At 42.0% G+C, this 14,680-nt stretch overlaps 1 protein-coding gene across 1 annotated transcript in view; it reads left to right on the top strand.

Annotated features, from left to right (window-relative positions):
• Nucleotides 1–14,680, top strand: part of focad (focadhesin) — a 63,903-nt gene that overhangs the window by 30,350 nt on the left and 18,873 nt on the right. The window contains exons 10-19 of the mRNA XM_071926086.2: nucleotides 553–746; nucleotides 1,145–1,405; nucleotides 8,716–8,820; nucleotides 9,192–9,293; nucleotides 10,145–10,272; nucleotides 11,148–11,274; nucleotides 11,484–11,618; nucleotides 13,178–13,228; nucleotides 13,556–13,639; nucleotides 13,777–13,915. Coding sequence (XP_071782187.2) covers nucleotides 553–746; nucleotides 1,145–1,405; nucleotides 8,716–8,820; nucleotides 9,192–9,293; nucleotides 10,145–10,272; nucleotides 11,148–11,274; nucleotides 11,484–11,618; nucleotides 13,178–13,228; nucleotides 13,556–13,639; nucleotides 13,777–13,915 — 1,326 coding nt within the window. The remainder of the gene's footprint in view (nucleotides 1–552; nucleotides 747–1,144; nucleotides 1,406–8,715; nucleotides 8,821–9,191; nucleotides 9,294–10,144; nucleotides 10,273–11,147; nucleotides 11,275–11,483; nucleotides 11,619–13,177; nucleotides 13,229–13,555; nucleotides 13,640–13,776; nucleotides 13,916–14,680) is intronic.

The following is a 14,680-nucleotide window of genomic DNA, read 5'->3' on the forward strand; positions in this document are numbered from 1 at the left end:
ATAACTATGTGGAGAAAGAAATTCAAGTCCATCAGCAGTAATTTAGTGGTATAATGATATTATCAATAGTATTAATATTTTTCAGATTTACTTATTTACTTTTTTTATCTATGATATATTGCATATATCTTGGTATTTTTGACATCTTGATATTTTCTATTTATATGTATGGCCTTATATAGACCTAGTAATGCAAATTCAGTACAATGCACATTTTGTACATGCTGTATATACACTGTAAATTCACATTTTTTTCTTCATACTCTCCTATTTTTCTCATCTTTTATATATTTCACTTGTCTTGATAGTTTAATATTTTTTCATTCATTCTCGCAGTGCAGTTTCATATATTTTCATATTTGACATATTTTTCACTCGTTTTTCTCTCAGTATCTCTCAACACATGCTGCTATTCATATATCATACTTTTAATTATATTCTATTTGTCCCTGCTGTATCCTATTTCACGACCCAATTTCCCCACAGGGATCAATAATGTTGCATCTTATTTTTCCTCATCTTTTGTCACCCCCCCCCCCCTCCTTCATACAGCGCTGAGTCTAGCCCCTGAGCAGGCCGACCTCGCTCCCTGGTCGACTCCCGTCCTGGTCCTCCCTCTGCTGCAGCTGCTGTCCTGCGCCGGCCTCACCGAGCCGCTGGCCGACCCCCGCACACACAACCTCAACCACCGCCTGGCCCACAGCCTGCTGCGCTGCACCGGCAAGCAGACTGACACACCCACTCAGGTAACACTGCTGCCACCACAGGCTACAGTCAGAATCATTGCAATTACTGTATATGCGTATAGCATATCTGAGGTTTGACTTACAGTCCAAAACAAATGGGATAGGATTAGACTGATACATGAGGCAGATATTGCTATTGATACAGTATTATTATCATCTTGGGTTTCAATGTTTCAAGGTTTCAGTGTTTTCAATGTTGTTCAAGTTTTAGTGTCTCATACTGTTTCTGTAGCTCTCATAGACAAGCGTAGAAATTTTGTTTTTACTTTGAAATATGTGCATTTATTCCTTTTGCTCATTTGCTGGTTAGTTAATTTGTGAATCTATTAATTGATACACGTAAGCATTCACTAATTCATTTATCGCTGCATTCCTTCATGTGGCTTCTTCCCTCTCAGCCTGCTCCACCGCTGGCCCTCCCGCTCACTCCCTGGTACAGCGAGCTGCACGTGGCTCTGTCCGTACTGCGTAAGGTGGCGGGCGACCCGGCGGCAGCCAGCGATTGGCTGCTGTCGGTCAGCTCGGCCCTGTCCTCCGGCCAGCCCCTGCCCCGCTCCCTCAGCCTCATCGTGACGCATCTCATCGTCACCGGCCGAGAAGATGTCTGCCGGTTGGCGCTGAACGCCAGCCAGGCCATCGCCACGGCCGATCCCTCCCAGGTAGATAATCCACACAAGATTATGTGTGTGTGTGTGTTGCAAAGCCACCCGGGCTTGAACGTTTGGCTAGGGGGGCATTTTTGGTGCTTAGTCAAAGCAAGAGTATGGAACTTTTCAATAGGAATAAGTAGCATTTGTAGAAACAGAGGGTTTATTTATTTATTTATTAAGACTAGAAGGGGAAGAAGATTGTTGATTGCCTGCCTCCAGGGCCCAATAGATCTCCATGTTTTCCTTTGTGTACATCCTTGTTAAAACATAATGATGAGTGTGCCGTGAGTTGGACAGTCATTGGACAGAGGGGAGGACTACCGAATAGCCTAGCATAATTAAATAGCACACTATTTTTATGTTGTTCCTAAAAAGACAAATCTAAATTGGCACTACAAGCTTATCAAGCCTGTCTTATAGCTTGACACCTCCACCGATGTAAGGCTACATCTCATGGATTATACAGTTAAGACAGGTCTGTTGGGAGCAACGACTCAGTGTCATTTAAGGACAGAAATTATGCTAATTTGGTCTGGATGGCGCTCCTTCTCTATTGCCGGTGACTGTCGCATACCAGTTTTTCCCCATGTTCCGCCCCTCACTGTATTGAAGCAGCATCTGTCCTGAGGCTGAGGTAACCGGCATCTGTAAAGCCTCCACAGGTGTTCAAAAAGCAGGTGGCGAACACAGCCAATCTGCAATATAAGAAAAAAATCAATGCCAATAATAATAATATACTTTATTTATATAGCGCCTTTCTAAAAAATAACTTACTAAGTGCTTTCCAGCCAAAGTGCCCTACAGTCAAACAGCACTAACAGTGTGGGGGGAAATGAAGAACAATGGAAACAATATAAGAACAGTTACACAAGTAAGAACATAAAAACAATAGTATATAATAATAAAAGTCAAGAGAAGGCAATATAAGACCTGTACAGAAGCAAGAGCAATAAAATAGTATATAATAGTAAAAAGTCAAGAGAGGACAAGTTCATAAAAATAGGATTTTAAGAGACTTGAAAGATGATACAGACTTGGCCAACTGTATATCTAGTGACAAGTCGTTCCAGAGTTTATGGGATCTGACTGCAAAAGAGAGAGTATACTGTTGAGTATATGGGTGTATGAGCTCGGAAATGTAGGGTGGGGCTAAACCATGTGCTGCTTTATAGGTGATCAATAAAATCTTAAAACTGGCTGCCGTGCATCACCCAGGTGGGTGCTACACACCGGTGGTGGATGAGTTGAGTCCCCCCCCCCCCGATATGTGCGCTTTGAGTGCCTTGAAAAGCGCTATATAAATGTAATGAATTATTAATTATTATTAAAACCAGTTCTAAATTTTACACCTTCACCGATGTTCATGTTTTTGAACGTTCAGCTTCACTGTTCTTTCTTTTCTACCTGCTTTCCTCCATTGTTGTTGCTGTTGTTGCTTCTCTGTGGCCACTAGCCTCACCTTGATGGCCACAACCAGCTCACTGCTGGTCACACCCACAGCAAATGGTTTACGACCCAAAACGTCCCAACATCATTGAAAAGACAGTCAATCGAGGGGATTTACATCATTGTAATATATGATATATATTATTTATTGGTATTTAAATGTAAAAAAAAATTGGATATTACGGCTAGGGCTGGGTTTAAAAAATCGATTTTCCGATTCAAATCGATCTTCATTTGAATGATCCGATATCGATTCATAAAATCCCGAGATCGATCTTTTAATATATGCCCAATATATGCCTGTAGAGTCTGTAGAGTCGCACAACCTGCTAGCGCCGGCTGCCGGCTATTTAGCCATCTACTCACATCTGTCTGGCCGGCTGCTTTTATAACTGAATGTCACTAAATGTTCACACTACCAGAATTTGGTAGTGACAACAGAATTTTTGAATGAGAGTGACTGCGCATGTCTGTTAGCCTACATACTGGAGCAGACTGAAGTAAAATAACTAGACTCAGACTGTCTGTACGGGTAACAGGAGTCACTCCACTCCTCCGATCTCACGATGGTTGGAAATAATGTCTGTAACCATAATAACGTTTACTTCAGACCAATATGGCGGCTACCATCGCCTGTATTTTCAGTTTATTTGACACCAGTAACCAGAGGCGTCAGTTTATCCATAAGATCTTAATAAACCGCCACTGACAGCGGCATCATATTCTCTTTTTCCATCACAGGAACTTCATACTTTTAACAGCAACATTTGGGCTGAAGGCCGCAGAACTGAAACAACCGCAATGTTGAGGAAACAGACTGGATCGAAAAATTGAGAATGTCTCACAACACTTACCTCCGTCTCTTTCAAATTAAGGATGATAATGTTACATAACATAACGAGTGTTGAGCCTTAACGTCACGTAACAACGAGCTGTCCAGTCCCGTTCTGGTTCACACTACTCGGACTAACCGAATCCGCTCTCAAATTCAGTATCAGTACCTGAATTTTTCAGGTAGTGAGTTTGGTTATAGAATGCGGTTGTCAGTCTCCTTAATAACTGAACTGTGCGTGAAATTGCAAGGGGAGTTGTGCGTTTTTTTAGATGTTTCAAAATGATAGCGATCTCTGCCGAGCCTCTGCGCAACGCGCAGCGAGCGGTTGCCATGGTAACGACGGACTCAACTGAAGTGTTACAGCTGAAACTACTATATAACGCTAAATACAAGGCCTTAGCTGAGGAGATCATTTTAGGGGCTTCATTACCATGACCATGTAAAATCATTATTTAAACTAATTTATGTTTCCATCATTATTGGATCTCAGTTCTGTGAGTGCAGTAGTACTCAGGAGAGAGATCTAGTCTTGCTCTGAGAAGACTACAATATGCACTTATATATTTATATTATATACTTATATTTATTACTATTTGTAATAATATTTTAGTTTTAGACTACTTATTTCTTCTGCACTGACTGAAGAAAGTACATTAAACATTCACAATTAAACATTGTCAAACATTATCAGTTTATTTTTCAATTGAGCATTGATCCTCTAATAAAAATGTTTATTTATGTTATTTTAAATCATGCTTTCATAAACATATTTAAGGTTTGTTTATTAATTCGGTAAAAATTCATCACCGGAAAAATGTATCTTGCCATCGCAAACATCCCTTAGCCGGCTACTTTTCCCATCTGGCTGGCTACTCAAAAATTTGGGGAACCCCCTGCTTGCACTATATTGTGTTGACTGCTGTAGTGTGTTGGTCATGTTAAATAAAAAGTACATTAATGTAACTGCTTTGGGGTCAATTCTTAATGTAAACATTAATATTTTTAATAATGCACCAGGTTAGAGGGTTCCTTGTACAATTTACAGCATTGGTTCTCTAAGAATCTCTTTCATATCCAAGCAAAATTGATATTGTAACTGAAATATCCCTAACCGAATCGATATTGAATCGAATCGAATCGGAAAACGAATCGAATCGGGACCTTGTGAATCGGAATCGAATCGATTCGGGAAATCAGTGGCGATACCCAGCCCTAATTACAGCTTTAAGGAATGTTGGTTGATGTTTCCTTCAGAGTATAATGCCTTTTTGACAGACCGTTGTCCATGAGACATTAAAAGCCTTATTCCGGCTGCTCTTGTACAAATCTATCCCATTCAATTAAAGTCACAGAAATGTATCCTGAAAATAGCCACAGTAGTAAAAATACTGATATTTATTACAGTTACACTGATCTATTGAGCCGAAATTGGCTTTTTATTAAAGTCAGATCTGGTCCAATCAGTGTCCTCCACCTCTGATATGATGCAGCTTGATTGATTACATATTTATTGTAGAATTGATCAATACTACACTGGTTGTCTGTGGAAAGCCCTTAACCTTAACTGAGTAAGCCTGAATGTATTATCGTTATATTATGGGTTTCAATGGAGAGTTTTAGTGTCCCATGATGATCTAAATGCTGTTTCAGAGGCTTTTCCACCCTGACAAGAGTAAAAATCTCGGGGAATCACTGAATATTTGTAATTTTTCGGGATTATTGTTTTTTTGGCATGAAAATTGTCCTTCAAAAACCTGCATGGGTTGAATCCTAGTATGGGTTATTTCATTTACATGTCAATATTCAAACTCACAGCAGCAAAGAGTAGCACCTTCTCCTCCCAGGCCAGATGTTTTTAGAGGCTTCCAGTCGCCTTCAGCTGGCGGATTTTCCCGCAGCTCTGTGAAGAGAGAGGGTTAAAACTGACAGACATTCCCCACGACCCTCAGGGACCGCAAATGGAGTCACTTGCTCCAGAAGATAATGTGAAATATCACAGTGTGTTATAGGCTCCTCATTACTAGGGCTCGTTAGACGCCTCGGAGTATTCCCCTGCTTTTCTAATTGCTCCCTGAGTGCCACTTGCTCCAGTCGTTTGATGCGTTGGTAGAAGGTTATTGGCACATTTAAACCCATTGGATTTCCCTCCTCGCTGTAGCTCACCACCTCGCATCTGCCTACCTCGCGCGCGCTTTGGAAACCCGGATTCATTTCTCTCAGCGCTGCCGCTTTGCAGTCTGATCCCCCTTGACCCTCATATCTCTTCGTAACAAGAAGATGCAGGTAATAACGACGCAAGCCTGCCGGCGCCGCAGTGTGTAGATGCAAGGGTGCCGCTCACAAGCGGATTTAACGGCAAGTTAACACACCACCGGCAATGCAAGTCCCTGTCTTCACCTTGGTGGTTGCAGCGGAATTCATCCTTGCATCATGATAAAAGACATTTTTGTTTGTTGTGGCTGATTTCATAGGACTGTGATAGGGAAGTATTGGAAGTTTGGAGGTGGAAAGGACTATTGGAAGACATTAGAGAATGGAATACTAAGATACTTTATTGATGCCCATGGGGAAACTCTATTCTCTTGCCCCTGGTAGGGATTCAGTGGCTGATTATCAATTTGCGTTCTTGTGTCCTCACGTTTTACGTAATATCTAACAACCAAAGCACAATTCCAAAACAAAAGAACAACAGGACGAAGGATGGATAGAAAAGCCGGAAGTTCCTTGCCAACCTCAAAATATCAAGGATGCATCAGATGGTGAGTTGACATGTCGAGAACCAATTGAAAGACCCAAGATTCATTGCAACAACGGCGCATCACTTCCGAGCAGTGCTGTCATCTACAGTACAGAGCCGGTTAACAGCTGGGAAAATGAACATCTGTGTGTATTAATTAATCATGCGCACAACGTGAAGAACACAGTCCATCTCAAACTATAAGGAAGCTTCTCTGTTCTTACTTTCATGAGAAGAGCGTTCTCTCTAAGACAACTTGGGAAGAACGTTCTCTACAAGGACACAAGTATCGACTTGGCATTCTTGGATTTGATGATCAGTCAGTGTCTTGCTCAAGAACACTCGGGTTTGAACTGGGTCCACTGGTTGAAGATGCAAGCTTTCTTTACCCACTATGCACCCTTTGCTGCCCAAACACCTTGTGAGAAAATCTCCCACTTCTCCATTTTTGCCCTCCCTCCTCCTCTCAAGCCATGCAGGTGAAGGGGTTGCTATGCAACAGCCGAGGTCCGGGGCGGCAGTGTTAAGTACTTTATGTTAATGAAGGCCTGTAACAAGCTGTCGACTACATGGGGCCAAAGACCCCAGACTAGGGCCGCATTTTTTTTTCTTTTTTAACCTCAGCACTCAAGGGAATGAGAGACGATTAACCCTGCACTGTCCTTCATTCCAGTTTCTAAGCTTCGTCCATGGACCACGGAGCCCGTTAATTGACCAAAGCGCATTTGGCTGGAAACGAGACGGGGCTCAGTCGCGCATGACCTGGGGTCAGAGGGTACATTCTGTCATAGGGGGGTTGGGGCAAGAGGAGGTGGGGGCAGTTTTTAGTGTGGACTAGTTAATCCCATCGTTTCTAGATTCAGTTGCCACAGCTCACACTACTGTGATTTGTGTATATGTATGGGTATGTATACTTTAAACAAAAATGGTTTTATATAGGAAAATGGGTCTTTAGTAGGGATGGGACGATACGTTTATCTCACGATACGATTCGATACGCGATACGGGGTTCAGGATTCAATACAACCATGATACGATGTAATAAATAAAAGTGCAGTGACAACAAAGTATGACTGTGCAGAATTCTGTTTATTTCTGAGCCACAAATCTTTCTAGCGATGGCATTGCCTTGCTAGAATGCAAACAACAATTTAAAAATGTCATTCCAAAGTGACAATAATATAATTTAGGTAATGTAGCTAATATCGCGATTCACATTTTCATATTGCGATATATTGAATTTTGATATATCGTCCCATCCCTAACCACTACCCTAACAAAAGAACCATTGAAGTACCCTCGTTTTATTAGATGTGCGTGGGGTTGGGGCAGGTTGTGGATGAATCAGTCAGTTAAAAGTGGTTGTTGGATAGTATGAAAAAGACTTGGATGGGCCACCAGCAGATTCAGTGCAAAAACTTCGGCCTTGATGAACCTATATCGGGTGAACTTTAGTAGACATTACCACTGGGAGCCACTTCAAAGCAGACCAGTCCTCTCCAGCCCAGCGCCTCGTACTGTAGGAATGGTTACCTACCGTATTTTGGTGAAGACAGAGGTCCCCTGATGATCCTAATCCCATGCAAATCAATGTCTCTGTAAATTGAACCATCTTTTTGGCACGCAATTTATTTTTCTTCTTCTTCTTCTTCTACGCCTGAGTTCTATCTTCCTGTCATGAGAAATGGAGGCAGTAGTGGAATTTATAGAGGCATGCATTTTCAGCACAAACTTGCAAAATTTTGCTTTGCTAAATCAGAAAGTGACAAATTTTAAAACCTTGACCTAATACAATGGTATTATGGGCACTGGTGATTTCAGTGAATTTCATTATCCTGTGTGAATGGGTTTGGGGGGTAATTCATTAATTTCATGAGGCCCCCACATAATACTAGTTATGTGCGAATAGGACTAAAGTCTACACACCCTGCCAAATTTTTCAAGTTTTTATTACCTTGAGACCTGTAGTGAAACCCCAGACCCTTTCGGTTTCATTTGGATACAGAAACCAATCAAATGAAGATAAAAACAAAAGCCTACTCATTTCTGACAATGTATTAAAAATGCAAAACACCTTGGTCGCGTTAAGTGTGCACACCCTTCGACGAATACTTAGCAGAACCGCATTTAGGTTTGATGATGGCAGTAAATCCGTTTGAAAAAATCTCTACCAATTTAGCACATCTGGATTCAGGAATTCTCAGTATATTCTCCTAAAAAAAAAAAGTGCTTTATGTGCTTTATCTGGCTGCCGCTTGCTGTTTCAGTTACCCGACCTCACTCTGGTATGTCTCTCTGCAGGTGCCATCGCTCATTCCCGTTCTGTTGTTCAAGCTGGGGAAGGAGAAGAATCCGCTCTTGTCCCATGCTGTGCTGAACTCCCTGCCACACTTCGGGACCCATAAGGTACTGAGCATCTCTGGCCTTCCTTATCCTGCTGTACAGTGACACATGACATGAAATATGAGATAAGCCTCTGCAAGGTTGCCTATTTTTTTTGTGTGTGAGTTTTGGAATCTGTCTGTTGCAATACAGTGTACACCTCCATAAATTCCATTAACCTATCCTCTCATCACTCACATGACTTGACTATCCCTCACCTCTTTGCTGTATATGGAATATGATCATATTACTCTTGCAAGCCAAGGTGAGGCTTGCAAGAGGCTTGCAAGAGTGTTCATGTACAACAGTTTATGCAGCCGTGTTCCACTGTGTAAAGATTTAGTGTGATCATCAGAAAGTCCATTAACATCCAGCATGTGTTTGGCTGGTGCCAGCTATGTGTCCCCCAGGTGCTGCAGACTCTCCAGATGCTGGCCAGCGCCCCCAAGCTGAAGGCTGTGGCAATGCGCCTCATGACCACCCTCTGGAAGAAACAGGTCAGTGAGTTTTCCCTTCACCACTCAGGCTTAGTTTGCATTGCATACTGATAAAACATAGATGTGAAGTGATAAAATGCAAGGATAAGAAGATAGCTCAGAACAAAATAACTGATTTGTGTGGGTGAGATAAAAAACCCAAGGGGGCTTATAAAAGCATCTCATCTCACCATTATATCAAATTTGAATAATCCCTGTGGGGAAATTGGGTCGTTGCAGCAGCAAATAGTAATATGATACATCCAAATGAAATAGAAAATAAGTAAGAATAGAGCAAATGAGGGGTATCAAATGTAACACAATTGACAATTACAACACTTAAATGTATTAAGTAGACATATATGAAAAGCGTGAATAATCACCACATGTTTGTAGGGTATTCAGATTAAAAGGAGCAGAATTTACTGAGACAAAGAAGTGAATGAAAAATACAGTATGAAAATACAAACTGAAGATTGAACTGAAATTGGATAACAGAATCTATAAACACAGCGTGATGGAAAAAGCAGAAACATGCCTAAAGGAAACAAAATACATTAAAATAACCCTGATAAAAAAGACGAAGTCGTACGGGAAGTGAGAATGTTTGTGTGTTGATTTACTGAAGGAAAAATTTAAGCAGTTTGCTTCATCAGACAGTTTCCTCAGTCTGTATTTGAAATTGTTTAGAGATGTTCATTCATTGGCAAATTGAATGTAATTACAGTATTCTGATAATTCATATCTATTTTCTACCAGTGTACCATTTTCCTGATATTGTAATAGATTATAAAAACTGAAAACTGTATTAGTATATTGTAGCAGGTTTACATGCGATGGCCCATATTGACTTTGTTGATGCTCTCCATAAGGACCGAGTTTACCCGGAGCTGCAGCGTCTGCTGGGCCAGCAGGACTGGAGGGTGGTGGTGGGGAGGGACACCCAGTGGGAGCAGATCCTTGCCAGGGCCGCCTGCCTCAGGGACATCTGTAGAGAGAGGTCAGCCCAGCACCCACTCCCACTCACTCAGCATTAGACTGACTGGACTGGACTGGACTGGACTTCACTTGGCTTTAAGTGACATGGTGTGACGTGACTTGAATTGATGTTGCTTGACATGACGTGACACGATGTGACATGACATAATGTGATACCATGTGACATGACCTGATGTGACTTGGCGTGACTTGGTGTGACTTGAGTTGATGTGACTTGATGTGACCTGACGTGACTTAACGTGACCTGTAACTTGACTTGACCTGTAACTTGACTTGACCTGACGTGACTTGACGTGACCTGTAACTTGACTTGACCTGTAACTTGACTTGACTTGACGTGACTTGGCGTGACCTGATGTGACTTGACGTGACTTGATGTGACCTGACGTGACGTGACTTGATGTGACCTGACTTGGCGTGACTTGGCGTGACTTGGTGTGACTTGACGTGACTTGATGTGACCTGTAACTTGACTTGACCTGACGTGACTTGACGTGACCTGTAACTTGACTTGACCTGACGTGACTTGACGTGACCTGTAACTTGACTTGACCTGACGTGACTTGGCGTGACTTGGCGTGACTTGGTGTGACTTGACGTGACTTGATGTGACCTGTAACTCGACTTGACCTGACGTGACTTGACGTGACCTGTAACTTGACTTGACCTGACGTGACTTGGCGTGACTTGGCGTGACCTGACGTGACTTGACGTGACCTGTAACTTGACTTGACCTGACGTGACTTGGCGTGACCTGACGTGACTTGACGTGAATAGTGAAATAGTGGGAAATAACATACTGTCAAAACTGAAAACTGAAAACAAGAATTGTTTCACCACTACTTTTTTTTTTGTGTGTGTGTGTGTCCATCTCAGGCCTTACCAGCATGGAGGCGACATGTTGGCTGCCATCACACACACTCTGAACCAGTGCTCCAAGCCAGACCTGGCAACCCCTGCTGCTCTCGCCCTGCAAGGACTACAGGAGCTCTGCCGGACAGAGGTCAGCCACACACACAGATTGACTATGAAATTGATTTAAAAAGTTCTTTTTGTTGCTCAGTCTGCAAAGAAGTAATTGAAAACTCAATGATGTCAAAGTGCTGTGTCAGCAGTTTCCGCCGCAATCAACAAATGATCGACGTGAAATCCCGAATGACAATTCAAATGTTAATGATGATATGGAGAATTGGCTAACAAGGTGTTTTGCAGGTAGTGAACATTGTCTCCACATGGAGGACTCTGGGGCCCAAGCTGAGCTGCGATTCCCGGCAGCTGATGGTCAAAGCCACAGCCGAGCTTCTGGCTCTGGTCCCCCAGCTGACCGTCAAGTCAGAGGAGTACGAGGTACCTGTTCTACTTTGTTACATCGTCCAATGAAGTGAGTTTTGGTGTCAATCCCTCAGAGTCAAAGAGCGAGGGCTTCTTTCTAGAGCCGCCGTTTTGCACCAAGAGACGTTCAGCAATCATACAGGGAGAAATCCATCGTAGAAGAGGCAGAGAGGCTGCTGCCGGTGGAGAAATTAGTGTAATTTAATTGGTGCAATCTGGAAGTCAGACATCAATACACAGAACGAATGAGAAACCAGGAGAAACCACTCTTATCTTGAATTTTTCTTGTCCTACAGTTGTTTTTTTTGTGAATCACGGTGTACATAAACCACGGCTGTTATGGGGTGTGTTACAGTGACAGTAGGTTTATGGACCAACCGTATATAGTGGGTGTTCGCTTCATAAATTTCATACAACCCCACTATTGCTCATATTCTTTAAAAAATAGTTTATTTGATGTTCTATCTTCATGCTTATATTCTATTGTTTCTTTACTATTATTATTTGCCGCTGCATTGAGCCAGTTTCCCTCAGGGATCAACACAGTTTCATGTGATCTGATCTCCTGTATTATTGTGTCATAATGTTACTGCTCCAGCAACATTCTCTATTCTACACACTGGGGATAGAGCTGCACCTGAACTCTGCTGAACACTGACTGTTACCTGGAAGAAGACTGGAAGTAGACTGGATATAGACTGGTTGTAAACTGGAAGAAGACTGGATATAGACTGGTTGTACACTGGAAGTAGACTGGTTGTAGACTGGTTGTAAATGGTTTGTAAACTGGAAATAGACTGGAAACAGACTGAACCTGGGAGGACCATGTCGTCTCCCACTGCAGAAAGCCCAGCCTCAACAAGGCAATGAAAGCAAGAAGAAAGTGGTGGACGTCAGTTGGGTTTGGTACCTTCACCTCACTGAGTCTAAATGGGATCTGGTAGATTTTCTCATCCCTTAAGTTCAGAGCAGTTTGATTCCACACCAGGTGGCGCTGTCCACACTGAAGCTGCTGCTGAATCCTTCTAAAGCATTCCCTGCTGCAGCCATCTCATCTTCCTCTAATGTGTCAGTGTCTCCCTCTCTAACACAACTCCACTAAGAAGGGTTTCCCCTGTTATCGAGGTGAGACATAAGTCAAGAGGAGAGAGCTCCGGTGTCTCCTCGTCTCGCCAGTGTACTGACGCTCGATGTGCAGCAAAGCGCTTCTTGGCATCATACTTTATATCGGACCATTTATTTTTGATTTTGATTTTTATAAACTGCTGCTGTGACATTGCCACTCAACAAGATGTTTTTGGTTGGTGAAGCCCGAACTGAGGTCACCGGGGAAATTTCTCTTTTCCGACTTGCTCCAACTTTGCCATATTCTCACACAGAGAATGGAACGACAAGCACATTTACATGCACATCAATATTAATTAAGGGCATTGACCATCTATGGCGAATTGTGGGAGTTAAGTGGGAAAAGTATGCGGAGCGCTATTAATGTGCCCTTGGATTCAGTTGGATATGTGAAAGTTAGAATGTTATTGTTGCTATAAATTCTTTATTTATTTGTGTTTTTTCCACAGAAACTGAAAGAGGAGGTGGTCAGCTTTCTCTGGAGTTACGCTTTAAGCAAGGTCTGTAAAGGCATCGCATCTGCTGTGTGTGTGTGTGTGTGTGTGTACACACCTGTAGGTGTGTACACACACACACACACACACAGTTTCTGCATGTATGTTTTTGATTCAGTAATTAAAAATATTAATAAATAAGTGAAACATAATTTATTGACCCTTATTACATTATAGACTATTTTAAAGCTCTTAATGTAAAGACAAATAATGTGTTAAAAGCAAAAGAACTACTGTATCTCCCACAATGTGCCTGATCTTCCCATGTTGTCGGTGTGTGTGTGTGTGTGTGTGTGTGTGTGTGTGTGTGTGTGTGTGTGTGTGTGTCACCAGGATCCAGAGGTGGCCAGCTGTGGCTACAGAGCTTTGGCAGATTTTCCTGAAGCGGTCCATATGTTATTTCACCTCCCCGAGGCAGTAAGCACCCGTCTTCACTCTCCTAACCATCTCTGTTTTACACCTTTACACTCTGCAGTCGAACTCGAAAAGCTTAATGGTTTTAATCATCTCGATGCTATTCGACCAATCACGTCTGTTGTTGTTACTGCGGCTAGGCCCGACCGGCCGTAAAGCTCCCTGAAAGCGAGGAGGACGAACAAGGAATGGAGAAAGAGGAAGAGGAGAAGGATCTGTCTGTCCCGGGTTCGTCTTACGTGAAGCTCATGGGTCTCACCGCTGTATCCATCCTGCCAGGTAGATTCTGCTCCATTCTTCATGTCCCACTTCTTTTTAAATTCACAAACTGTTACTCATAGGGATGGGACGATATGGTTATCTCACGATGCGATTCGATACACGCTATGGGGTTCAGGATTCAATATAACCACAATTCGATGTAATAAATAAAAGTTCAATGACAGCAAAGTCTGACTGTGCAGAATTCTGTTTATTCCTGAGCCACAAATCTTTCTAGCAATGGCATTGGCTTGCTAGAATGTAAACAACAATTAAAAAATGTCATTACAAAGTGACAATAATATAATTTGGATGGAGAGCTTGTGAAACTGTGATGGTCAAGCGTCTCATTTGTGATTACTACAGCAGAATAAAATGGAGCTAATATCGCAATTCATTTTTCTGCTCCACGATACATATTGTCACATTCTTTATTGCAATATATTGAATTTTGATATATCGTCCCATCCCTAGTTATTCAAAAAACTATTTCTGATGGGTTAGATTGGTTCTGAGTGTGCAGTATATGACTTGGCATATGGCAAGAAATTAACATTTTGTGCCACAAAATTAATATTTTAATTAAACTATATTAAAATTAGAGCTCAGTGTTAGTCTGAGTCATGTGTCTGGGTCACCAGTTTGTTTGTATTCAGATTATTGTATTAGTACTGTATTCAGATTAAGGGTCTGTTCAAAATCTTCTTGATTTTATATTGGTGAAAAATAGTCAAGTCAGTGTCAAAGTTGAGAGAGATGAGATGACATTATAATAAACTGATT

Source organism: Centroberyx gerrardi, chromosome 23 (genome assembly GCF_048128805.1).
Source record: "Centroberyx gerrardi isolate f3 chromosome 23, fCenGer3.hap1.cur.20231027, whole genome shotgun sequence".
In the NCBI taxonomy this organism is placed as follows: domain Eukaryota; kingdom Metazoa; phylum Chordata; class Actinopteri; order Beryciformes; family Berycidae; genus Centroberyx; species Centroberyx gerrardi.